Source organism: Argopecten irradians, chromosome 1 (assembly GCF_041381155.1).
Source record: "Argopecten irradians isolate NY chromosome 1, Ai_NY, whole genome shotgun sequence".
In the NCBI taxonomy this organism is placed as follows: domain Eukaryota; kingdom Metazoa; phylum Mollusca; class Bivalvia; order Pectinida; family Pectinidae; genus Argopecten; species Argopecten irradians.
Genome location: NC_091134.1, coordinates 18319278 through 18345082, shown reverse-complemented (window position 1 = coordinate 18345082; position 25805 = coordinate 18319278). Strand labels below are relative to the sequence as shown.

At 36.4% G+C, this 25805-nt stretch overlaps 1 protein-coding gene across 4 annotated transcripts in view; it reads right to left on the bottom strand.

The window, feature by feature from the left end:
• The window catches only part of LOC138319490 (alpha-(1,3)-fucosyltransferase C-like), a 48676-nt gene that overhangs the window by 5706 nt on the left and 17165 nt on the right, over positions 1-25805 (bottom strand). Inside the window, exons 1-4 of one of the 4 annotated variants that reach the window (XR_011208026.1) lie at positions 22049-22154; positions 19655-19849; positions 17977-18063; positions 17069-17601 (exon numbers count right to left, since the gene is read on the bottom strand). The exons of 1 other annotated variant lie outside the window; for it this stretch is intronic. Coding sequence is in view for 1 of the 3 variants with exons in the window: in XM_069262646.1 (XP_069118747.1) it covers positions 22049-22074 (26 nt within the window). In the remaining 2 variants the exon portion in view is untranslated. Of the gene's footprint in view, positions 1-17068; positions 17602-17976; positions 18064-19654; positions 19850-22048; positions 22155-25805 lie in introns of those variants that run through there. 2 more of the 4 variants (XR_011208025.1, XM_069262646.1) reach the window with 2 other exon arrangements.

Genomic DNA, 25805 nt, shown 5'->3' with positions numbered 1-25805 from the left:
AATATAACGGCTGCTGTATGTTTTTTGAGAAATGTAAAATTCATTTACAGTTTTGTATGCTAGGTTGGATTAGGCGATTATACACGTGCCTTTTGGATAATATAATGTTTCAAGATTAACTTACACAATTACTCTAAACAATGTTATTTTGCAAGTGAGTCCCCCAAGGCTTAAGGACTAAAACGTATGGTTAAAATGCCACTTACCTTGTAGCTTGTCAGTTTTACTGTAATATTTTTTACAAAACACTTATTGAAAGTCCTAAAAGAGTTTTCGCACTAAGCACGAATCCGAATCGGTAAACGTATCCGTATCCGTATCGGGCAGGGAGAAATCATTTATTCGACTTAATCGAAAATTTGTTTTAATAGTTACGACGTCAGTAAATCAATCTGCATGGAACATCGAGACCCAGAACCAACGAGTTAACACTGAAATACACGTATATACTGCTGGTTAGAACGTCATGTCAGGTCCCTGTGGATACTTTCTACCCGTGTATATGATCACTTATGCGTCCTTACACGCATCTCACTTGCGCTTACGTAGACCTGACCCAGGTATGATATAGTAGTGTACAAGTTATGGAACGTTCTTTCCATTGTATCTATAGTTTGTGATACAATAAACTTTTGATGGTCACAATTTTGCGCTATTACACAACATACTAGATTAGGATATATAAATATATCAACAAGTGTGAAATATGTGTAAATTAGTGTGTGTTTGTGAAAAATGTAAGAAATTATGAGAAAACATGGAGAAGTGCGACAGACATTATTACATCGGTGACGTCAAATGTTCTTGAGAAATAGCACATATTTGGCTATGTAGCTTCAAAAGTACGTTCGAAATGTATATCACCATTCGATTCATATAAAATAACTCTATCTAGCTCAGATGTTACATGTGCATTCGTACAGGTATATACATGTACAATTATAAATGCTACGATATCCATTAATTGTTAATATATATATTGTAACAGGAATAACAATGACAAAAATATAAGAAAAACGAACAGTTTTTTTCTCATTTTTATTGTGAATCACTCGATAATGACTCTGCCTTTAAAAGATGCTTCAGTAGCTTATTTTTCATTATCTCGTTTTCCCTTATGAGCTCTTTTGTGCTCTTTTTTGCTTTTTTTTCAATACTTTATTGGGGGGAGGGTTTTTATTTGTACCGCTCCAGCGTTCCCGGATGTCGTCGTCTTCGGAACTTGATGATTGGTTCCTTCTTGGGACTCCTGACCCAGATGGAATTGGTGAACGAGAGCGTGGACGTGAATGGCCTGACGGGCCCGCCAAAGGAGGTGACCGAGGACGTGAACGTGAATAGCCTGACGGGCCCGCCAAAGGAGGTGACCGAGGACGTGGACAAGAATGGCCTGACGGGCCCGCCAAAGGAGGTGACCGAGGACGTGAACAACTCAATCCAGTGGATGTTGTGGCCGATACACCTTTTTTGTTTAATGCTATGACTGCCTCAGTCTCATGTCTGGAAAATAATTTGATGATTAAAGACACATATGCATAACTCTAAATCTATTGAATGACCCAGGTATATCCGGTATGTAATCGAATTATATAAGGTATACAATAAACATATTTTATATTATATATTACGAAACATGATGACTATAGGTCATCCTGACCCTTCGGGTCAGATGAACGTATTAAGATACAATGAAAATGCATAAAATGTGTCAAACATTTTATTTTTCTGTGCAATCATATATACGCATTTTTTTGTATGGAATCGTTGAGTTATATATTACCTAATTTCCTCATCCTGCAACGATTGACACTTGGTTGTCAGCCGTTGTATTTTCTCACGTATGCGTTGTTGCATCTTTTTTGGAGTTTCGTTTTCATATAAAAATTGTACTTCGTCCGGAAGGTTGTGGATATTGTCCTTCAAAGTTTCCAGGATGTCACTGTACATTCCAGGATGAGCTTGATAGGCTCTTAGAATTAACAATGTTTCAATCTTCTCACATCTTATGCTTTTTCTTTTTTCTTTTTCTTGGGCACTGCATTTACCTGCTGTAAAAATACATAATATTTCAAGTATACGACATTTAATTACAAACTTTTATCTCTCCCTTTCCAATTTTGGCCATTAATCAAAATAACGTATTTCGTGTTTCGTATTTCGTATTGGGCTCAAACATTTAGGTCCCTGTCCTATATACATCACACACACGTCATGACGCATACACCCGGGAGTATCGTATACATGTGCACTTGAGTTCGCTAGGTTAGAGTTTTCTTAAATACAGCTTAACACGACGAAAGACATGGTAAGTATGAATTGTAAAATATAGCAATTTTAACATTTATTAATTTATTATATTTCCAATGTATTTGACAAAAGGCTATTTTGACATTTTACTCACCTTTCACGTGTTCTGCCATCGTGGGTAGCCGGTTATAGAATATAGGGTACAGGAACGTGAAACTATACGGAGGCCCATATACGAAATGTACAACATTTAAGCACATATTCTAGAATCGTTCAATATCGCGATTATTGAAAAAATAGATTACGACGTCGTTTACTTGATTATCTTTGTTTTGGTTTTATTCAATTACAAGAAAAATATCAAAATAAAAATAGCATTAAATGATATTTAGTATTGTTTATAGAATGGGGGGGGGGGGGGGTTGTTAATGGTATATCAAAGCGAATGTTATGATTCTGTCGGCTGATTTCGACCATGTCGCACTGTAGCTATGGTGACCCTATCATACGACATTTCGACAATGCACAAAAGAAGAACGACAATGCGCCATATGTCATTGCAACAACGCACCATGCGAAGAGCGACAGCGAGTTTGTCGCACGGCGTATTCAATATGAATGTGACATTTTGCTGTTTTCTGATTGGTCTAGACATCACAATCACTTTACAGGTTGATATAAGATTCCAATGGGTCCAGGTCGTACCCAAATATAGCGTAAAGGGAATTTCCGTGACGTCAAATATATATTGTGACGTCATCATTCAGAGCGAGATGTGACGGGAAGCCGCAGGTTTACTGGAATCATTGTGACCCTACCAATATTTGTGTGTGCATTTTTTGTCAGATTTTTCAAATAACAAGTAAAATGTATTACGTGGTGTTTTCTCTATTTTATCGATATTATCAGCCTTCATTTTTCTCTTCGAAATAATTCAACAGAGTTATCTTCCCTTGCGGGTAGGTATTGATTGTGACGTCATGTGTTTGCGAGCGTAACGTCATACTCTTCGGAGGAAACGACGTGAATAGCGCTCATAAAATAATGACGTAACAATCGATACCTACCCGCAAGGGAGCTAACTCTGTAATATGTAAAGACGGAATATCATGAAGAGGAAATACATGTACATATACATGTAGTCAAATTGTTCCATCAACTTGAAATTGTCTACATATACATATAGTCAAATTGTCCCATCAACTCGAAAGTGATATAACCCTCGGCCTACGGCCTCGGGTAATATCACTTCCTCGAGTTGATAAATCACCGTATCCACCTGAAAACAGGTCGATATTTGTATATTGTGTGTTTTGCTCGCTCCTGATTGGATGAAATGACACTTTCCCGCCTTGATAAAACACGATATCCACCAGAAAATTCCTTACTATGCATTGTGACCTCATCCCAGGTTGATATAAGATTCCAAAACCCCCAGGTCGTACCCAAATATAGCAATCTTGCATTATGACGTCATGTAAAATGACGTCACAATCACTTCACAGGTTGAAAGAAGATTCCAATGGGTCCAGGTCGTACCCAAATACAGCTTAAATGGAATTTTGTGACGTCAAAAATCTATTGTGACGTCGTCATTCATCGAGATGTGACGGAGAGCTGCAGGTTTGCTGGAATCATTGTGACTCTGCCAACATTTATGTGTACATTTTTGTCTGATTTTTCAAATAATCAGTAAAATGTATAACGTGGTGTTTTCTCTATTTTATTTATATTATCAGCCTTCATTTTGTCTCTTCGAACTTATTCAACAGGACTATTGAGTATCGGGGAGAGGGGCTACTCAACATTATGAAGAGGAAAAACATGTAGTCAAATGGTTAACATCATGTAAATGCCATATAATAAAACAGATATCGACATTTTTTCAGGTAGATACGGTGATTTATCAACCCTAGAAAGTGATATAACCCTCGGCCTTCGGGCTCGGGTGATATCACTTCCTCGAGTTGAAAAATCACTGTATCCACCTGAAAACAGATAGCAAGTTGCCAACTTTAGACCGATGAACAAATGACTCATTACTATAATTACTCTTCGTAGGTTCTTTGTCGCTCTTTGCTTGCGCATATCGCTATGGCGGTCCCGACATTATAGCACTGTAACACGGCGTGCTATCGCGCACTGTCGCTCTTCGCATGGCCCATTATCGCAATGTCGATGATGGCACTTTCGCTCTTAAGAAAAGTACATAAGCATACAAAAATGATAGTATTACATTTTTTGGCCTAAATTCATATGTATGATTTATCTATTTTCAGTTACCACGGAGATATTTGCTGCTTCTTTTATGTACCGTCTTTGACAGCAGTCCTCGTCATTACGGAAACTTTGATATAAGATGTCGGAATGACATTTTGTTATTGCTTTCCATTCTCGATCTAACGCCTTCTTCTCGTGTAGACATTGTGAACATTCTAACTGCATTAGACGATGTGCCTTCGGTTGCCCTTTCTACGAGAAACATGCTATTTTCTGATGATGACGCTCCTTCGTATCCCGGGTATGACGTTTTTTCCACACTTTCCCAGATCCGGTGTATATTCTATGATGCAATTGGTGAGACACCTGAAACTTTTCTTCAACTTAATCGTTCTTTTACGAGATATAGGATGGACTCAATTATCCCAATGAGGTTAAACACTGTTTTGGACAGAAGAAACAAATTATTGCTAACCCTGATGTGGCTACGTTCCTATCCTTGTTTTAATATACTATGAATTTTTTTCCGTACCAGTATCTCTACCATTGATAGAATAATCGACAGAACATGGCCCGATTTATATCAATATTTTGAAGGAAGTATCCGGTGGCCCTCTCGAAATGAATGGCGGGAAATGCGCAGAAATTGGCAACATCTTCCGGGCGCTGTTGGTAGCATCGATGGTACATCACACAGGATTTATCGCCCTAGTACTGAACCTCAGGAGCTATACTATAGTGGACATCGACATATTCATTGTGTCCATACACAGATAGTGATCGATAACAATTTAAATATAAGGCATGTAGAGGCAGGGTTTCAAGGTCACTTTAACGATGCACAGTGTTTCAATACCATGGCAATCGGAGACCGTCGAGAATTGGACATTCCACGGAACTGCTATTTATTAGGAGATTGTATTTATCCGTCACATCATCCGGTAGTTACTCCGTACACTGTTTCACAACTACGTCGGCAAATACCCCAACAGCGCAGACGAAGTCGGCGATTGAACCGAACGATTAGAAGATATAGGATATATGTTGAACATGTAATTCATTTGCTTAAGATATATCGTGTCATTAGCACTTTATATAGACATAACCGCACCGATATTGGTAGAATTATTTGTTTATGTGCGTGTCTTGCCAACAGACGTGGACGTTTATTCTTTCATTAATTAAAGTTTGTAAGTAAACATTTCCCCATACTTATGTTGTTTCTGTATTTGTAGGAGTCTGTATATCTGTCCGTCTCCGTCTCTCTGCATTCACAATTATGCCGCAAAATATAACATAACAGCGCAGCTAGATTGAATAGAATATACAGAGATATCGAATTGTGAACATTTTATGTCAAATATGTTATTCATTTGCTGAAAGTTTATCGTGCTATTGGCACTTTATACAAATGACTACAAAAATGCTTCGCCTGTCCCTCTAATATAATATCCTCTAACTGTAATGTACCCGCTCGTCCGAAGTCGAGTCCAACTGTTTGTCAGATATTGTCTCCCATACCTTTACTCTGTGACCAATCGCGAGTGCATGCGTTCACCGATTCGTGTATAATATAAACGACTTCACGTGTATAGATACAGTCTGAGAGTTACCTGTACAGATAATATTTTAATAATAATGTATAACATTGTGTATAATATAAGATGAGGAACACAAACGTTTATTGCAATTTAGTTTTCAAGAATTTAAAATTCGAAAAAGAACAGAAAAGATAATTAATAGTGGAAAATCAAGTAAAATGTTTCTCCCTGCCCGATACGGATACGGATACGTTTACCGATTCGGATTCGTGCTTAGTGCGAAAACTCTAAATATAGGACAGTTTAGGGCCCATCTTATAAATCCCACGTGTGTTTTGACTTTTTGCACACGGCCTGCAGCCGGGACATAGTATGACGGTTCCCATCCTCGATACTCCAGGGCTTCCGATCACTTACGATCTCTACACCCCTGGACTATCTCATAGTAAAACTGGAGGCAACAGAATAAAACAGGTAATTTAGTCATTTGATGTACATCAAAAGAGCCGTATAACGGTACACTGTGGTTGACTATGCCTTTGATGTTAGGCATCGCTCTCTCTGTAGTCTTCAAAGGAAATCTTTGCTAGCCTGTGATTGGTCAAATCTTTTCCGCTGAGCTGCCTTCAATTTCACTACGAGATAGTCCAGGGGTGTAGAGACCGTAAGTGATCGGAAGCCCTGAAGTATCGAGGATGGACGGTTCCCTACGTAATGTACGGAAGCGTATTTAGGACATCAGACAAAAAAATAGCAATCTGCCCCGGCAAATAAATAATCTGCTCGGGCAAAATAATAATCTGCTCGTACAAAAAATAATAATCTGCTCGGGCAAAATAATAATCTGCCCATGCAAAATAATAATCTGCACGGGCAAAAAGATAATAATATACCCGGGCAAATTAACTATCTGGCATAACGACCACACGTACAGGCAATACGAAAGCGTATTTAGGACATCAGACAAAAAAATAGCAATCTGCCCCGGCAAAATAATAATCTGCTCGGGCAAAATAATAATCTGCTCGGGCAAAATAAAAATAATAATCTGCTCGGGCAAAATAATAATCTGCCCATGCAAAATAATAATCTGCTCGGGCAAAAAGATAATAATATACCCGGGCAAATTAACTATCTGGCATAATGACCATACGTACAGGCAATATGCCAAATGGTAAGCTAGTAATAAGCTCAGTAAGTAAAACAGCAAAGGATGGATGAGTATATTGGTGTATATTTCGATCTCGGCTTTAGCCAAAAGGAATAACAGAATCACGGAATATATATCAGTCAGAGACATTTACGAAGACTATTAAGGAAGCAAAAACTGAGAAGACGAAGCAGACAAACGGATATATGGACGGTTGCTTTATTTATCGAAGAACAATTGGAAACTTCTGGCCAGCTTGTTGGCTACCGGTGGATGCACAGCAAATGCTTACAACACGGACTAGTTATAACCCAAAAATCTGTCCGTGAACTTCTCAATTTCTTAGACCCCGAAGGTGTTGAAGCTCGTAGAAAACACAGGCTAGTTCGTCGTCAGTATCGCAGCAATGGATCGAATGAAATTTGGCATGTTGATGGGTATGATAAGGTTAAACCTTTCGGCATCACTATTAGTGGGTGTATTGATGGTTTCTCCAGAAATATTATATGGTTAGAAGCATATCATACAAACAATAATCCAAAAGTAATACTGGGATACTATATGCGTGCTGTTATGGAAATGGGTGGCTGTCCAAGGAAAATAAGGGCAGACATGGGAACTGAAAACATCCATATTAAAACACCACAAACATTCTTTCGGAGACACGACACGGACAGATTTGCCGGAGAACGAAGCTTTATTTCTGGTACCAGCGTCACAAACCAAAGGATAGAGGCATGGTGGGGATTTCTTCGAAAAAACTGTATGCAGTATTACATTGATATTTTGCACCTATTGAAAGAAGACGGAGAGTTTACGGGAGATCAATTGGACACAGAATTGGTTAGATTTTGCTTCATGGAAATCATTCAGGTAATTAAAAAAGGAAGTATCTATCCCCAGAAAACTAGGGGAACTGTCATTCAAGCGTTGTGTGATAGAACCTGAATCGTCGTAATTGCAGTCGTTTTCCGGTAACATCTATAACAATATCTAAGAGAAAAATGTTATTTGATATTCCACAGAGCATAGGCCAAAATGATTATATTTTCTGACATGACTTGTGAAACAGCTTTTTAATATAATGAAAAATGACCACGGACTATATTTTTACCATATCTGATATATACATACGCCCAGTGAAAAGCATTTAAAAGAACTTGTGTACGTTTGGTAAGAATATTGAGTCCCACTTCAGTTGATTATATATTAATACATAGATTCACATCATTTTGCTGCATTTCTTTACCGGTAACAATCGCTTCACATAAGTACTTTCATTACTTTGTTTTATGAATGCTATTCATATTTTAAGATGATCTCGATCAGATTCAATATTCCTGGAACTCTCATAGAATGCGGCCAAACAGAAAGACAAATAGCCAAGGAGGACGTCCTATACTCTTGCATTCCCAACCGGAGTTGTACCAAGCAGAAGACAAACTTGTACCCATCAATCGAGAAGACGTGCGTGAGTGTGAATCTGGATGTGTTACAAGGAGAGCCATCCCTGTGATAGAGACATATTTGAAATATCCTGTACATGACTGGTCTTGCCCAGTCACTGGATATGAAGCTGCACAAATATATATTAATCTGAGAAACCAAATTAGATCCGATCTTCATTTTCTATAAAGAATCTATGCAAAGGTCATTGCTTGTGGTCGTTACATAAAAGTGACAATTAACCATTATATGTGTCATAAGCGTAGCAATTTGGACCTGATTTTGATGCTGTGTTGTAAAAATGATAAATAAACACATAAAAAAGGAGTTCTTTTTACTTAAAATAACATATTTTAATTAAATGAAGATTAAGGCATACTTCAGCTTATAACAATATATGCTTCATACATGTATATCTCCTTACATTACATGCTTCATTGGAACATAATAAAGTGGGTGCATAGTAAGAAATTCTTTCTTGAGAATAAGGTAGAATATTCTTTGAACATATCTCAATATTAAGATAATTGAACCTATTGAAAGTCATGCGAAAGCAAGAAACATGGAGCAAAAAGTACTGAATTTCATAGTACTAGTATATCATACGATCAAAGTTGGGAAAACATGGAAAAAAAAAAAAAGACTACATGAATGATATTCTTGTATGATAATTACAATTGCAACATCGCCGACGGAGACAAACTATATATCTTCTGTAAATGCATACGTCTAACATTAGAAAACGCACACACAAAAATAAAAGTATATCTTTAAATGTACACATTGTGAAAACACCGATAGTTGTAAGCTTTATAATGTCCAAAAATGTCTTCGAAATGTAATTGATTACTTTTTGACATTTTATTTACAATAGAAAGTTACAAAGGAAAGTTCTATGTAGGTTGTAAAACAAAGATTGTATATTATGTGTAGTTTATGGCAAGCCAACATGTCATTTACTGCATATATATAAGATATCTTGATTAAAATATACGATATCTTATATAGTATATGAGATATATCATATGATATAAAAGATATCTTATTTAACATATAAGATATCTTATAAGATATTTTGTAAAGCAACGGGATTTCAACAAAGGCCCAGAAATGAAGGCTCCCTACCCGGAAGTCATAGAGAGCTGTAAAGTATCAATCTCTCCCAGGGTGCATTGCGGTCCCCACAATATCACGAGGTGAATGTAAGGACCGCAATGAGTCCTGGGAGAGACTGGTAAAGTACATGTATACTACAACTCGTTCAGCCAGACTCTTGTTGGCTTCGCATGCTACGCCAGTATCAACCGTTTGGTTGAACTAGACAAAAGTATGCATGTATAGATAGGTCACCATTATAGCCAATATATTTATTGTCGCCATGTTCGAATTGACAACTACAGTTGGTAGTAGACTAAAGGTTACACCCTTGTGCACACGGAGTGCACGAGGTTTAGACTACAGGTAGACACGGAGTGCACTACGTTTAGACTACAGGTAGACACGGAGTGCACAAGATTTAGACTACAGGTAGACACGGAGTGCACAAGATTTAGACTACAGGTAGACACGGAGTGCACTACGTGTGAACACGGTGTCCACTACAGGTGGACATCGTGTCCAGGTACATTCAGACCTATACAGACAAGGTGATGTGTTATAGTTAGGGATCGGGGAAGAATACGTTCTTCAATTTGAAATGATACGTAATTATAATTTTTTAGTGTTTTTTTTTTTTTTTTTTTAATTACAATTTCATGTACAGTATATATAACTATATAATACGATATTTTTTTAGTATACATGAATAAAACCTTTTCACTGCAAAAAAGTAATAAAGATTAATTTGTATTCATTAAGTATATGTCTATTTAATTTTATATCAGTAGTTTCCATTTCATATCTTAAATTGTCTATATTACGTTTTCAAAAGTCAATGTTTTATGGGTAAATTGCATTAAATATATATATATATATATCATTTACATGAAATAGTAAATACAAGTCAAAAACAACTTTGAATTGCGGCAAAAACTAGAACGAATATACGTACCCGGCCTACTAAGACGACACCATTTTCTGTCTAAAAGTCTTACTACAATCTTGCAGCTACGGCAAAAACCAGTCCTACTGTGCTTTTGAGACACTTTTTCTTTTATAATTTAAGCTATTAGTAATACAATCATATACCGGGTAATACATATAGCTTTTAAATAAAAAGATTTGGTCCCTATCAATCGGTTTTCTAGCGACACCCTTGTACATCGTCCTTCATAAAATATACACTTTTATAATATTTTTCTTCGCTATTTTAAGTTCTAAAAGTATTGTACGTAAAAAAAGCTTAATTACATATTCTTTATTAAAAACTGAACGTCTTTAAAAGATCATGCAGAATAAATCCACTTCACACTTTATGACGTAGCTATAGTCTACCTACAAGTATCCAATTCAGCTTGTTTTGATTCTTAATTACCGGTACACACAATATGTTTATGATCCCAACCCCGCAAGTTATCTTGACCGTATATTGCGTCATGGTCCAATAATTAAAACTTGTCAAACATACAGGTAAGCCACAGTGTCCAGCTATACAGGTACCTCAAGGTGACCATCGATAGATGGCCATAGGGCAGAATCGTTGTCTTCTGTGTTTGCACGGCTTTATGAGAATGGAGGCAGTATCTTTATATAATATGTGATTTTAGAATTGTTTCTATGGAAGTTTATTAAGACAAACAAATATACTTCAGCTTTTAAAAATCATATAGGTTTATGAGTTTGAAACACAAAAGTACCATTCTTATTAGATACATGTACATGTTTGTTGTAGAGCCTGGGTGAACATGTACACCATTTCCCGGGGGGGGGGGGGGGGGGTTAGATTGGGATGAAGTAAAAACTAGCTGGCAAAACATATAGTAAGTGATGCTGAATACACCTCAATTATTGTCATGACAGGCAGCCGTGAAGTGGAGCTGACGGGAGCTGTACAATGCGTAAATCAAGCATGTCTGTCACAACCTTGAATTTACCAATAATACATGTATATATTATAATCAAAATTAATTTAGATTAGGTACTTATTCAACATTGTAATATGGTATTTTATATACATAGTCATGATAATCAGGTTTCCGATATACGTAAATAGCCAGTGTAAAAAAGAATTAAATTAAAGCCACACTATACGTAACTATCAACAAAAATTCAAGTTAAATTCGATTCCGATATTGTTAGTATTTGTAGATGTAGTTAAAATTAAGATATATTAAAGAATATTCATAATGATTTTTTTATAACTTTGGTACAGCAGTTGTTGAAAGTCGATACATGTAAACATGCCTTCATTTTAAACTGGTCGCCATAGAAGTTACGAGTATTGCCGAACGGAAGTCGGAAAGTTCATGACCCGTTTTCGGAAGAGTTCGGACAGACGTTACGTAGTTACAGTAGTCACATGACGTTCTCGGCAAAGACGTTACATTGTCGGCTAACTTCGGCTTGTTTGACTAAGTGGGACCCACCTAGCGATAGTTAATATTTATTTGATTTTTAAAGAAATATTACGAATCATTATCGCTCATCTTGACTTCGATTTAGTCCTGTCTCTGCATGATTTACAACAGGATTTTTTTTCAACATTCTTCTAAATCAAGAAAAAAATAAGAAAGATACGGATATTGGGCCTTTAATGAAAAGATATTGGATGAAATATGATTTTCCAATAATTTTGAAATAAATGTTTTAGTTAATTATGAAGTTACTTCGGCTAGGAGGAGGGGAGAAAGACCACCAGGCTCCGACAAGAGTCTATTTAGAGAACGTGAAAGTGTACCTAGGTCAGATGAGACACGTCTCATGTTCGCGTTGGCCTTGGAAGAGGGAATCAAAATAGTAATGAACCACCATACTTACACGTTTCAGGGAGACTTATACCACCAACAGAAAGGAGGTCCCATTGGTCTTAAATTATCTGGAGCGTTAGCCAAGATCCATATGATTTTCTGGTGCCGACAGTTCAGGCAGAAAATGGCAGCAGCCACCGTGTCAACCTTCCTTAACCACCAGGTATACGTACACAAAGTTTATGTGGATGACCAGAACCTTGTTGTGGAGGCGTTACCGCCAGGTAGTAGGTTTGTTGAGAGCAAGATCGTGATTGTGGATGAATTGGTGGAGAGGGATAGAATAAGACCAGCAGATGAGAGGACGTCGCAGATAATTAAAGAGGTTGCCAACTCAGTATGCCCATATACAAGAATGGAGGTTGACTATCCATCGGCCCATGATTCTGGATGGATGCCGTTGCTGGACATTCAGGTCCAAATTCGCGACGCAGATGGATCTGTGGACTGGAAGCTTAAGTTCTACAAGAAAGAGGTTTCCAGCTCACAATTCATCCTCAATCGCAGTGCACTCCCTGTGTCCGTGAAACGCCAATCCCTAATTCAGGACGGCATACGCCGATTGCGTAACACCAGACCATCTTTGGTACCAGAACTGCGCCAAGAGCTTATGGAGGATCTTGCAGAGATGATGCTGATCTCAGGATACCCAGAGTCTTTTAGGGCCAATGTAATCATTGCTGCCCTCAGAGGCTATGCCAATCAGGTATCCGCGAGCGAGCGTGGTGATACGCCACTATATCGGCATAGATCTTGGAAGGAGAATGAGCGCGGGTCCTGGAAGAACGTGAAAAAGGCTTCGTGGTTTCGACCAGCTGACACCGTAATTTTCGTACCATCAACTCCTGGTGCAGAACTTGCCAGACGTGTGCGAGGGGTTGTGACAGCGGTACAGGGGCCCAGACTTGACGTGAATATCAGGGTGGTTGAAACTGGTGGGCAGACGATCAAGCAGCAACTTGTTCGTACCGACACTAAATTTGGTGATGAGTGTCAACGAGGAGAGTGTGTGCTGTGTCAGAGCAACCCTGGTTCTGGTGGTGGGTCATTACATTTCCGGTCCGGTGCGCTGTACAAAGCCACATGCAAAATCTGTGCCAAGCACAACACAGTGGCTGAGTACATTGGTGAAACCGGCCGAAATGCCTATACCCGGTTCCAGGAACACAGGCGCCAAGTAGAGAGTGGTAATCTCTCTAATGCTCTGGCTAAGCACTTGCTCGAAGAACACCCAGGAGACGAAGGTGACATTAGAAACTTCAAGTGTGAAGTCATCAAGACCTTCTCCAAGCCACTCGAACGACAAGTTTCAGAGGCGGTCGCTATACACGGATCAGTTGCTGACAAGCTCCTCAATTCTAAGTCAGAATGGGAGCAACCTGCCGTAGAGAGATTGGTGGTCACTAGGGAACCACGACTGTGAACAGCAATATGTGATAGGAAATCTGATTAAAATACAGATCTTTATGACCACTCCAGTAATTAGAGGATCTGACAGCGTCCCATGGGGGGTCATGTCATGTTCAGGTGACCTTTATACCACGTGTACTCACGACCACGTGTGGGTTCTGCACCTTGCTGCATCAAGTGTATACGACATTTCGTCCCAGTATACATATACGGTAAGCTATGTTGTGCTCTTGGGGCGAGATGACCTTAGGTGTGAAAGTTTTGGGGGCAGCAATTTGACTGGTCTTTATCAAGGATCACGTGGACGTGGCCCCTAGTGGGATTTTCTCTGATCCTTTTTATCAAACGTAATGATAATAGGAATCTGTGTTTTATTTTATTAGATTTGATGTAATAGGCACCATGTCTAGAGAATAGTGTGAGGTACGAGTTGTCTCAAAACAATAACATACCCTTAGTCGATTGTCAAACTTTTCTTTCGATTGCCACCTCGAAAAGCCGGTATGTCTGACGTTTCGACCGTGCATGTGATTGCATATAATATCCCCTTTTGATACGTCAGTGTTATGTTTATGGCTACACGAGTCTATCTGATAAAGTATCTTGTGGTTATAACCATTGTTTAAACACTGGGGTTGATTTAGTGCACATAGCATGTTGGGTCGAAATAACCCGCCGTATACATCAAACGGGCCGAGACATTTCGTACCTGCACACAATAGATGTAAACAAACATGTAGACGAACACGTTGTGTTAGTGTTATTTCGGACTGAAGAAGGCCCTATAGTGGCTGAATATATATTCCATAGAAATGATTTTGATTTTACTTTGAATTTATTTATTTTGGCCTTTTATTTCGGATTATTAATATACTAGCTTTATACCGTTTTTCCTCATAATGAGTTAATTATACACTTGGTATTTTAATTATTTTTTATTTTAATATATAAAGCTTCATTATCAAATAAATTAAAATGCACTACCAGTTAAAATACTTATCCCTATTGACTACTATTGTTGTATAACTTCGTATTTGTGTGATGAGTACAATGTATATGTAGAGAGGCTGCCACCTAAGTACAGTATGCTAGGGACCTCCTGGGGTTGGGATAAGGTACTTCATGTATACAGGTGTTGTTAGTCTGAGATACACTTGACTGAACATATTGAAGGGTGCCCAAAGAAGGCCCCAGGCCCCTGGCCCCACTCTGACCATTGTTAGGTAATTTAGATTATCATATCCGTGTGGTTGATGGAACAGTATGAAGTCCAAGTGACCATGGCAACTGCAGTCCTAGCCGAGGGGTCTACCTTTCGAGCAGGCATATTTTAAGTGTACAATATACTATGTATACATGTATGATCAGATCACACATTGTAAAGAAGGTCAGAATAGGATATTGTCAAATTATCAGAGTTTCTAGAATTAATATAATTGTGACAAATTCAGAATCTAATCAACAACTATGAATCTACAGTTTAAATGTGTAGAAGTTGGATTTATTTTGATTCTGTCTGTTTGATTTATTATCAGGCATGTGACCTACATTTTTGCGATCGGTCCTTTGAATAGTGTTGATGCTCACGAACAGCCACATGCCCGATACTAAATTTTTGCTTTCTATAAGCCAGTGCTTACAGGTTCCTCAATCGGTTGACACAATAAAATGTAATTTCTAATGCCGATTTTTAACGTCTATGGACGATTTCACATAATTTATTTCCAATGCTTTACAACGCGCCAGGTTCTATGTAGCAAATGTATACGTATTATACATTTGACAGGATTAAAACTATTTTGCGCACCTTGCCGTTTAGAAAACTATATTCCATACATACATAGTTAAAAATTTTATGAAGAATTTTATGTTTATCATGATGTCCTTGCTTTTATTATGCCCATCAATATATCCTTTTTAATCAAAATTTTTTGCCGATCAAAATATCTCTTGGGCGACGATTTGCTAACACTGAAAATCTTACTCTCCGCAAGGTTCATCACTTTATACGTTCGAAAAAGAATTTCATCTTTAAACTACATATCACTAGCTAAGAAAAATAGTTTTTACTGGGAAAATGCGGACTTGAACTATCCATTGATGAGACATAACCAGTACGTGGTTTACCGTACGCACTTAATTTGCTTTTATAACTTCTAATAAACGTCCTTATTTATAAATCAAATTGTATGATAATATGTATTGATACATTTTACTTTATATGTATCTATTCAAATAAACATTACAGTACGAATGATTTCCAGTAATTAACGGCAATTTTATGTTGCAATAAATATTATGTTTCTGATCGCAATAAATATTTCTATCTGTCAAAATCCATATAGGCTGCAGAATAAATACATTTTTTCTCATATATCTGTGGCACATCATCTAGTCTGTCTGTGGTCTTGATGTAGTGGACATTTTACCTGGACACGATGTCCACCTGTAGTGGACACCGTGTTCACACGTAGTGCACTCCGTGTGTACCTGTAGTCTAAACCTCGTGCACTCCGTGTCTACCTGTAGTCTAAACCTCGTGCACTCCGTGTCTACATGTAGTCTAAACCTCGTGCACTCCGTGTCCACTCGTAGTTCACACCGTGTGCACAATGTGTAACCTTTAGTCTACTACCAACTGTAGAGTGATGGGAATTAACTGCTTCTGTGTTTTCAATACATCGATGAATGCAACCAAACAGCGGTTGATTCTCCCTTTCAGTGGCATCTTTGTCATTGCGAACGATTCTAAAATGTGTTCCGAAGTGCTCCGAATGATGCTCGAGGGAGAAATTAGTTTCTGGTGTTAAATGCTACGAAATCTCATTCTATATAAAATATCTTATATAGCAACGAGATTTCAATTATATAAGATATCTTATAAATTAATTAAGATATCTTATATACGATATAAGATATCTTATATAGAAAATTGAATAAAATATCTTAAATACTATATTCATATATAAGATATCTTATTTAATTTTTATATGAGATATTTTATATAATTATATAAGATATCTTATATACTTAATGAGATATCTTATTTGCTATAAGATATATGCTATAAGATATCTTATATACTTTATAAGATATCTTGTATACTTTATAAGATATTTTGTAAAAACAAAAAAAAATAAAAACTAGAGCATAAGAAATATACTTTAATGTTTAAATTGGGCACATGTTCACTTGACTCTACGCCTTTGGGAATATTGAATTGAAACGAATTTCGACCACATGAAATTAAACTTGATACTTTTCATTTATACTGACATTTTGAGTTGAAAATAACTTGTCAACCGTGTAGGTTTGCATCACAGTCATTTTCCTGGTCCCACCTCCAAGGCATCCTCGAACATTAACGCCTTCATGGTACCACCCGATCTCTACTGTCCTAGTTTCTTTTTTTTTCGCATTCTGATTTCCAATCATTTTGTGTGATTTTGTCACTTCCTCGTCAGATTCTCCATCACGATCATTTGGTTTACCTATAGCTAGCATCATTTTCTTTCTAATGGAGTCATAATGTCTTTTCTTCCTTTTTGAGTTCTTCGATTCGCCAAATACTGGATTTTTTCTCAGTACAAAACTTAAGAAGATCCATGCGGTCTCCCAAACAAAGAAACTGTGCAAGCTCCTGATTATGGGGTCCTAACTTTGCCACTGTATCCATATTTATCTGGAAAAAATACACAAAAGTAAATGGTAAAAAAAATAAAATAAAAATACTAATAATGTAGATGCAGTCAAGAGTATTCATGTTTAGGGTTAGGGATAACCGTAAGTCGAAAAAGGAGAGACCTACATCAAGTACTTGGTCAGGCTATTATATTACAAACATCGCTTTTGATCTTTGTTATTCTGTATGAAAAACATGCACTTTCAATAATATAAACTTTATTTTTTTACATCGATTACGAAACAAGTTATACAACTTATGCAAATCACTCTCGATGGCAAGGATATAGGCATGATATTATCATTACTTACTTAAAATCAAAGACGTAGGTGATATAAATCTCTGTTAATTAATTATAAATTGTCTGGTACATACCTTTCCATTACGAAGCAAGATCGTGTAGCTCGTTTGACGTTTAGTCTCTGACTGATATATATTCCGTGATTCTGTTATTCCTTTTGGCTAAAGCCGAGATCGAAATATACACCAATATACTCATCCATCCTTTGCTGTTTTACTTACTGAGCTTATTACTAGCTTACCATTTGACATATTGCCTGTACGTGTGGTCATTATGCCAGATAGTTAATTTGCCCGGGTATAGTATTATCTTTTTGCCCGAGCAGATTATTATTTTGCATGGGCAGATTATTATTTTGCATGGGCAGATTATTATTTTGCATGGGCAGATTATTATTTTGCATGGGCAGATTATTACTTTGAAAGCAGATTATTATTTTGCATGGGCAGATTATTATTTTGCATGGGCAGATTATTATTTTGCATGGGCAGATTATTATTTTGCATGGGCAGATTATTATTTTGCCCGAGCAGATTATTATTTTTTGTACGAGCAGATTATTATTTTGCCCGAGCAGATTACTTTTTTGCCCGAGCAGATTATTATTTTGCCCGAGCAGATTATTATTTTGCCCGAGCAGATTATTATCTTGCCCGAGCAGATTATTTATTTGCCGGGGCAGATTGCTATTTTTTTGTCTGATGTCCTAAATACGCTTCCGTAGTAATGAGCATCGCTAAATCTATTAGGAGTTTCATATGCAGTTTTACTAGAAATATGAAGATTTGTTAAAATATCTGAAATAAAGAAATACTAGTCAAGTGAATGTTGATGCAATTTGAAGAATATTTGTTTTGTTTTTAAGTAGAAGCAGACGCATTGTTGATGATATATAGATCGGTTAAGCTAACTAGTCATTCAGATGAGAGGCCGGAGCGTAGCATTCAGTACCAATTTACCTGTGGATTTGGCGATAGTACTCGAGCCTATAAATAACACGCGTACGGCTACAGTACACTCATGTCTTGGTGCCCAGAAACAACAGTGTGACGGCACCTAACAATACATCGATACAAGTCAGCGGTAGGGGTTTATTACGGAAGCGTATTTAGGACATCAGACAAAAAAATAGCAATCTGCCCCAGCAAAATAATAATCTGCTCGGGCAAAATAATAATCTGCTCGGGTCTGCTCGGGCAAAATAATAATCTGCTCGGGCAAAAAAAGTAATCTGCTCGGGCAAAATAATAATCTGCTCGTACAAAAAATAATAATCTGCTCGGGCAAAATAATAATCTGCCCATGCAAAATAATAATCTGCTCGGGCAAAAAGATAATACTTTGACATATTGCCTGTACGTATGGTCGTTATGCCAGACAGTTAATTTGCCCGGGTATAGTATTATCTTTTTGCCCGAGCAGATTATTATTTTGCATGGGCAGATTATTATTTTGCCCGAGCAGATTATTATTTTTTGTACGAGCAGATTATTATTTTGCCCGAGCAGATTACTTTTTTGCCCGAGCAGATTATTATTTTGCCCGAGCAGATTATTATTTTGCCCGAGCAGATTATTATTTTGCTGGGGCAGATTGCTATTTTTTGTCTGATGTCCTAAATACGCTTCCGTATGCTACAGATATTGATAGATTTTATTTGAAAACATCATAACTTTTTTTTATCTATGTCGAAACGAGACTTCAACGGGACTGAAACCTCAGAAAAATACATTCTTGATATATAGATTATACCTATTGTCATAAGAATTGGTTTCATTAAATATTGGATTGATTCCATTATAGAATTATCACTGGTTTGATAGAAAATTTCAACTTTGGACCCCAGTAGAGTCCATGAAATCCAGATGCTGCTGACTTCAACTTGCATTAAATTTTTGACCGTCTGTCTGTCCATTAATTCATGTGTTCGCGTGTTTGTGTATTTGCCTGAGTTAATAAAATTATATCTGGAAGTATGTTCGTGACATATGCAGTGTGTCCTGTCTGTAAGGACGTGCGTACAGACAGATTTAATAGAAGGATAGAAGGAAGGACACGTTGATATCAGGGTACAACTAGATACATTGTGTATAAAATTATTTTATTTTGAAGTTCTAAAAGCTATAGATAAATCAAATAATTCTAACTAAAAGCATCCTGATAAATGAGTATTTTGTATAGGGTAAGTACTCTTGTCATGCTTCGGTATCTTTTTAATGTTTTTAATTCTGACTTCATCCTAAAACCCTGTCTTAACATTATTCCCATTTTCAAGATTGGAGATAAAATATTATGTTGTCAACAGATTAACTTTTGGACTAAAAGTGAAGTTGAATTTTATGTCGTCATTTATAACTCAAATGAATGACATTATTCACTTTCGCTCATGGTTTATGTTATTATAAACCCTTTTAGTAAACTGAGCACTTTCAATCTGAGTCATTGGTGCTTAGCTAAACGATACAACTAATTATAGAGGACTATTCTGGTATGTTGTTTAGGTAATATTTTAAATCAATTCGTAATGACCGTCTAATTAATTACAAAAAAAAAACCGTTTGAATTCCAGATAGACAAAAATTCTTATAAAAAATAAATAAAGAGGGCATTGAGGGGAAATTTATGAATATTATATAAAGATGTAAAATGTTGTATACAAATTGATGTCTGATGTTTTTTCCAGTGTTAACTCAGTTCATCTTAAGGGGAAATAATGTCACCTCTACATTATACGCTTATGACTGTGAAATGAATTTCAATAGAAGGACATCCTCCGATTGCGTTAAAATATTAGTATGTTTTTATGATGTTTGCTTAAGAAATAGTTTTAATGTCTGCAACTTTCGAGGGATTAATGATTGTGGATAGGAGTAGGGTATTTATGACAGTTTGGGGATTTATATACATATGGCTATATAATGAATGTTATCAAATGTAAATCAGCTGACATATTCAAACCAAAATGCAAAGAAAAAATCAATTCATTTGTCAAAGTTTTCATTGTAAAAGGTTGTTGTTCACAATTTGTTTTTCCAACGTTATCTAAGTAAAGTAATAAGAGTCATGGCTTTAAAAGAATTAACAAAAAAGAGTGTCATCTCACAAGTTCAATCATAGTAAGGTAACGTAGCACGTTAAAGGGACAATTCATTTTACGAGAACATTAAAATTTGTATATATATCGGAAAACCCCCAGTTCTAATGGAAATTAGATCAGTCGGTTTTACTGTGATATGTCAGAAAATCCCATGGTGGTGAAATGCGTGTGAAATGTTCAAACTCACTCGCTGTCCGCCATTACACATTGTGGTCGAATATCTTGTATGCCGAACCCAGTCCCTTGCTCGTAGAGTAATGCTACTTTTATCTAGAACAGCTGAAATCGCTCTTACAGAAATGTGTTTACCTTATTAGGTGAATTGTCTTGCCTAAAAAATCATTATATCACCTCCACAGTGGTTATGTAGTTCATTTGTTTAACGTGCGTGACTTTGGCTCGGATATTGGTACAGCGTACATATTGTACCTGCTTAATCGTATTGATCAACGATTTGTAATTACAACGGTATCAATTAAAATACTAAACAATGACGTGGAATTTGTCAATATCTTATGTTATATGTTTCATAAGAAATGTAGAACAATACATTTATGCCATATTTTGCTTCTTGGTTATGTAAAAGAATTAGCGTGAATGAATTGTCCCTTTAACAGAACAAGAAAATAAAGCAATGAAAAAGGTCGAAGTATGTGGCGAGATAAAACCTTTGACGCTAGGCTATCGATTTAAAGTTCAATGCATGTTGTGTCAGAAAAGTATTCAAATGAATATGATTGCCTCTCAGTCATGTTATTTGAATATAATTTCATACATTCAATGCATTACATTGCAATACCTATGGAATACAACATCGTGATGTCACTGCGTCAACAAAATCACTATATCCTCTATGAAGTTAACCTGGTTTTTTCATAGAAACTTTGAAATAAACTATAAACCGATACCACAAAATGTATCGGGTTGTACTACATTTTGTGACCCTCGGATAGAATATTCTTATCCTTCATATCCACATATGAGAAAAGTCTTATACAACAGTAGTAACACCAATCAAACAGATCGCACTTTAAACCCCCAATTCATACCTGGTTATATATGTAATCCTCCGCATCACAGCAAAATAGTAGTCGCTCGATGTGTTTGTGGCTTGATAATGTCAGTAACTATATACATATGTAATGTGTTCTGGTTGGCATTTTCAACGATAAATAACTATTCAAACATAACTTACATATGTATTCAGGTTCTTTAGAACGACATGCAAATATAAATGTTGAACAAGGAACTTGAGATATATGTTGTAACTATTAATATGTGGTCTGCACTAGCCTGCATACATATGTACGTATACAATTTTAAGTGCTTGGTTCATGTGAGGTCTCGAAATTGAATACGAAACTTACTATTCTAGTTTTATTCTAGCTTTGCTTTTTGCGTACAATAACCAAATAACTGGCCGCGTGCACGTGGTAGTCCTACCGCTCCAATGTTGCACTTTAAATTGTTCATCATTCACATCATATTCTCAGGTGTCCGGTGTAATTATGTAACGTAGCCTTCACACCTGTACTACGCCCCAGGACAAGGCATGGGACAACCATTGACACGGGTGTGTATTTCACGGTTGGTTGATCAGACCTACCTGTGACATCCCTGTATGGACTCCCTTGTATACCTGTAGGTTGGTATCCCAGTGGAATTGATATCAATCAATCGACTCAATCAAATTGTTTTATTTCATATAGAGATTTAGATAGCTATTTATACCATTTATGGCTCAAGAAATAATATATGTTTCTTATGTCTCGGATATAAGTGACCTACCTTACCTGGCAGAAAACAGCGAGTGTTCACAGTTCTTATCATGTAATCATGGGTAAATAATCAATGGTCTATCCTTTCGCAGAGATTTAGATAGTATACTATGTATGTCTCTGTCGTGGTGTAATATACCGAATGTAAAATGTGATTAACCTTGATTAATAATAGAACTCGGCTTATCTGCTTATGGAATTAAGTTTCCATCACCAACTTCATTTGATTGAAAACATAGCTTTTTTAACGTAGACCGTGTGTGTGCACAGTGGTCACTGTCGTTACTAGCAGTACTTAAAACTAAACCTGGTACTCATTCTTGAAAATTATTTTCTTCGTGTTGACATATAAAACTGGATAATAGTCAAGGCCATGACAACAGAGTCACCGACTGATGAGCGGGCATTGTTTTGATTGGTCGTAGTATCAGTTTGAGTGACACTTTCCAGGTACTTTGTTTTCCAGTTACAACCAGAGGATCAGCTCGCGTGTCACTCTTACCTGTATGGATGGAGATGGACCCCCTGTGGTCAGCGAAAGCTACAGGATGTTTCCCACGACTTCCAATTACCAATAATTATGTTGTTAATAAGTCGGTTAATGGTCAAGTGTTGTGACACCTGCGGATTGTAGTGGTCTATACAGTAGGCTAAAATACACATGTATAAGCAGTCTAAAGGCATCACCTTGTAAAGAGATTTTCATAATGAAATTATCATTATCTCTGCCTTGCGTAAACATGCACGGCTCGGTATCTTTTTACTAGAAATCTAATCTCTGTTAAATTACTTAATTATCAAACTTCGAGAATATTCAATTTTCACTATGTAATTTAAAAGGAGAAGAATTCGGAAAAAAAATGGTCATATTTAATCATCCATTTGAACATGTTTCTGTATAATCAAGAACCAATTCAACATAACGAAAAGAAACAAAATATGTATATAATGTATTTCGTTGTTCAATACACGCAGATCATAGACAAACATTAGGGCGGGGGGTTAAAAAACAAAAAAAAAACTTGCGAGTTTGAATTATATAATACACAATTCATTTATAGTTGTAAACGTGTTTCTCTTCGTTTTAAACCATCTTCAACAGTACATTTATTGGTCATATCAAGGACGTATATGACTTATAAATCCTTGGTCATATAGATTATCATTATTGGTTAAAGAATTGGATATCCGAAATTTAGCAACTATCAGAAATGTTAAATTCCTGACATTGTGCATTACATTTGCATTGTTCTTTCTCGACATGCCATTTGTAAATAATTTTGCAGTTTCTGGTATAAAAATACATATACATGTAACCAGAAACATATATCTTCATGTACAAATGCATACATGGGTGTTTCTGAAGTGCATACATGGATGTTTCTGAAGTAAATACATGTAGTGCTTGATACACTTGTTACATTTGTATATGTTATGTACGAACGGTATATTTTACTGTAAACCAATGACTTATAATTGTTTACGAATATGACATTATACGGCAATTACATGATGGTCCATCTATAACTTACCTGTGGACTGATATTTTGACACGTGATGTGTGCTAATCAACAAAGCGTGACAGGTCACTAAACACCCTTCTCACATAATCTGGTTAGCCCCCTAATTAGCCAGGATTGACCACGCGTTTTAGTTACAGCAGTATACAGGTATAGAGATTAACGCAGCACGACATTGGCTATATTCGGAAGTATTCTGATTTCAATACTTGATATCTGCTATTGGTATATAAGACATTGACATTCTCAGCCTCATTTTTTTCGTCTGATCCGTGTATGTTTTATTTTCAAGTAAAGACATTAATGAATGAACTTGAGCGAAATATCAACAAGTCGTCGGATGTACTGTATTATATGAAAGCTGAATTTATTTCATCAAAACCAAATTGGTCGAAAAATACCACTCCTGATAAATTATAAATATTTGTGATATGACGGTTCTCAAAAACTTGTTATATAGAATTTGAACCGCCAAATTACAGTAGAATTAAATGACAAAGATATGTACTGGTGATTAGCAATATAATAATCGTGTACAAGTATATGTAGTTCTAAATACCGCGGATATACTTATTATGTACATTTTATTGTGTATAATTATGCAGAGATGGCAATTCATCTACGATAGGTACATCAATATATGTATGGTATAAATCCCTATTTCCAAGTGTATTCCGAACTATATCTGTGATTGAGAATATATTAAACTTGTATCGGACATGTACACAGGTATTTGTGCCTTACAAATCGATGTTCAGATTCAGATTCTTTATTTTGTTTAAGTGTTACAACTTATCGCAACATAATGCATAAGGTTAACACTTAGCCAACATTCTGAATATTTAGGTATACAGGTAAGGTATTTTGTTGGCCAATGGAGACTACGCTTGATATTTTGTATTATATGTATTTTAAATAATAAACACACGTTGTATATCAGAATGCATACATCCAGTAGTAGATTTTGAATATAGCTGCTACTTTCAAATAATTTCATTTTTAATGAATATATATCATAATGGACACAAAAAGTTATTACATTTTGAACATAGCTACTACTTTAGAGTCTGTCGAGTCCTCATGACGTCACAGGTCAGGGTTCAAAGCTTGGGGCTTCAGGTGTGTTCTAAGAAAAGTCGCATTATCTCTAATACCGTAATGGAAATCGTACTTTGTCCATTCTAAATTTTATCCAATGGTGCGTTTTGCAAGTTTTATACATCAAACCATTCCGTGTACACTAAAACGGAGAGAGAGAAGTACAGAAGTGAAAAAAAAAATAAAAATCAGTAAGATGATTATAACAATTATATGTTACTTATTCCAGCTGTCTTTAGAAATTGCAAAAGTAAGAAATCTAAACGAAAGTTGTATCCCCATTCAATATATATAATCCTCTATCTTCAGCCAGCCTCCGTATCCAGGTAAAATTGTACAGGTTTAGGTCGTTCATCGCAGTTGGTCCCTCATTGATTGGCATTTTTAACTGAAAAGCATATAAGAAAACG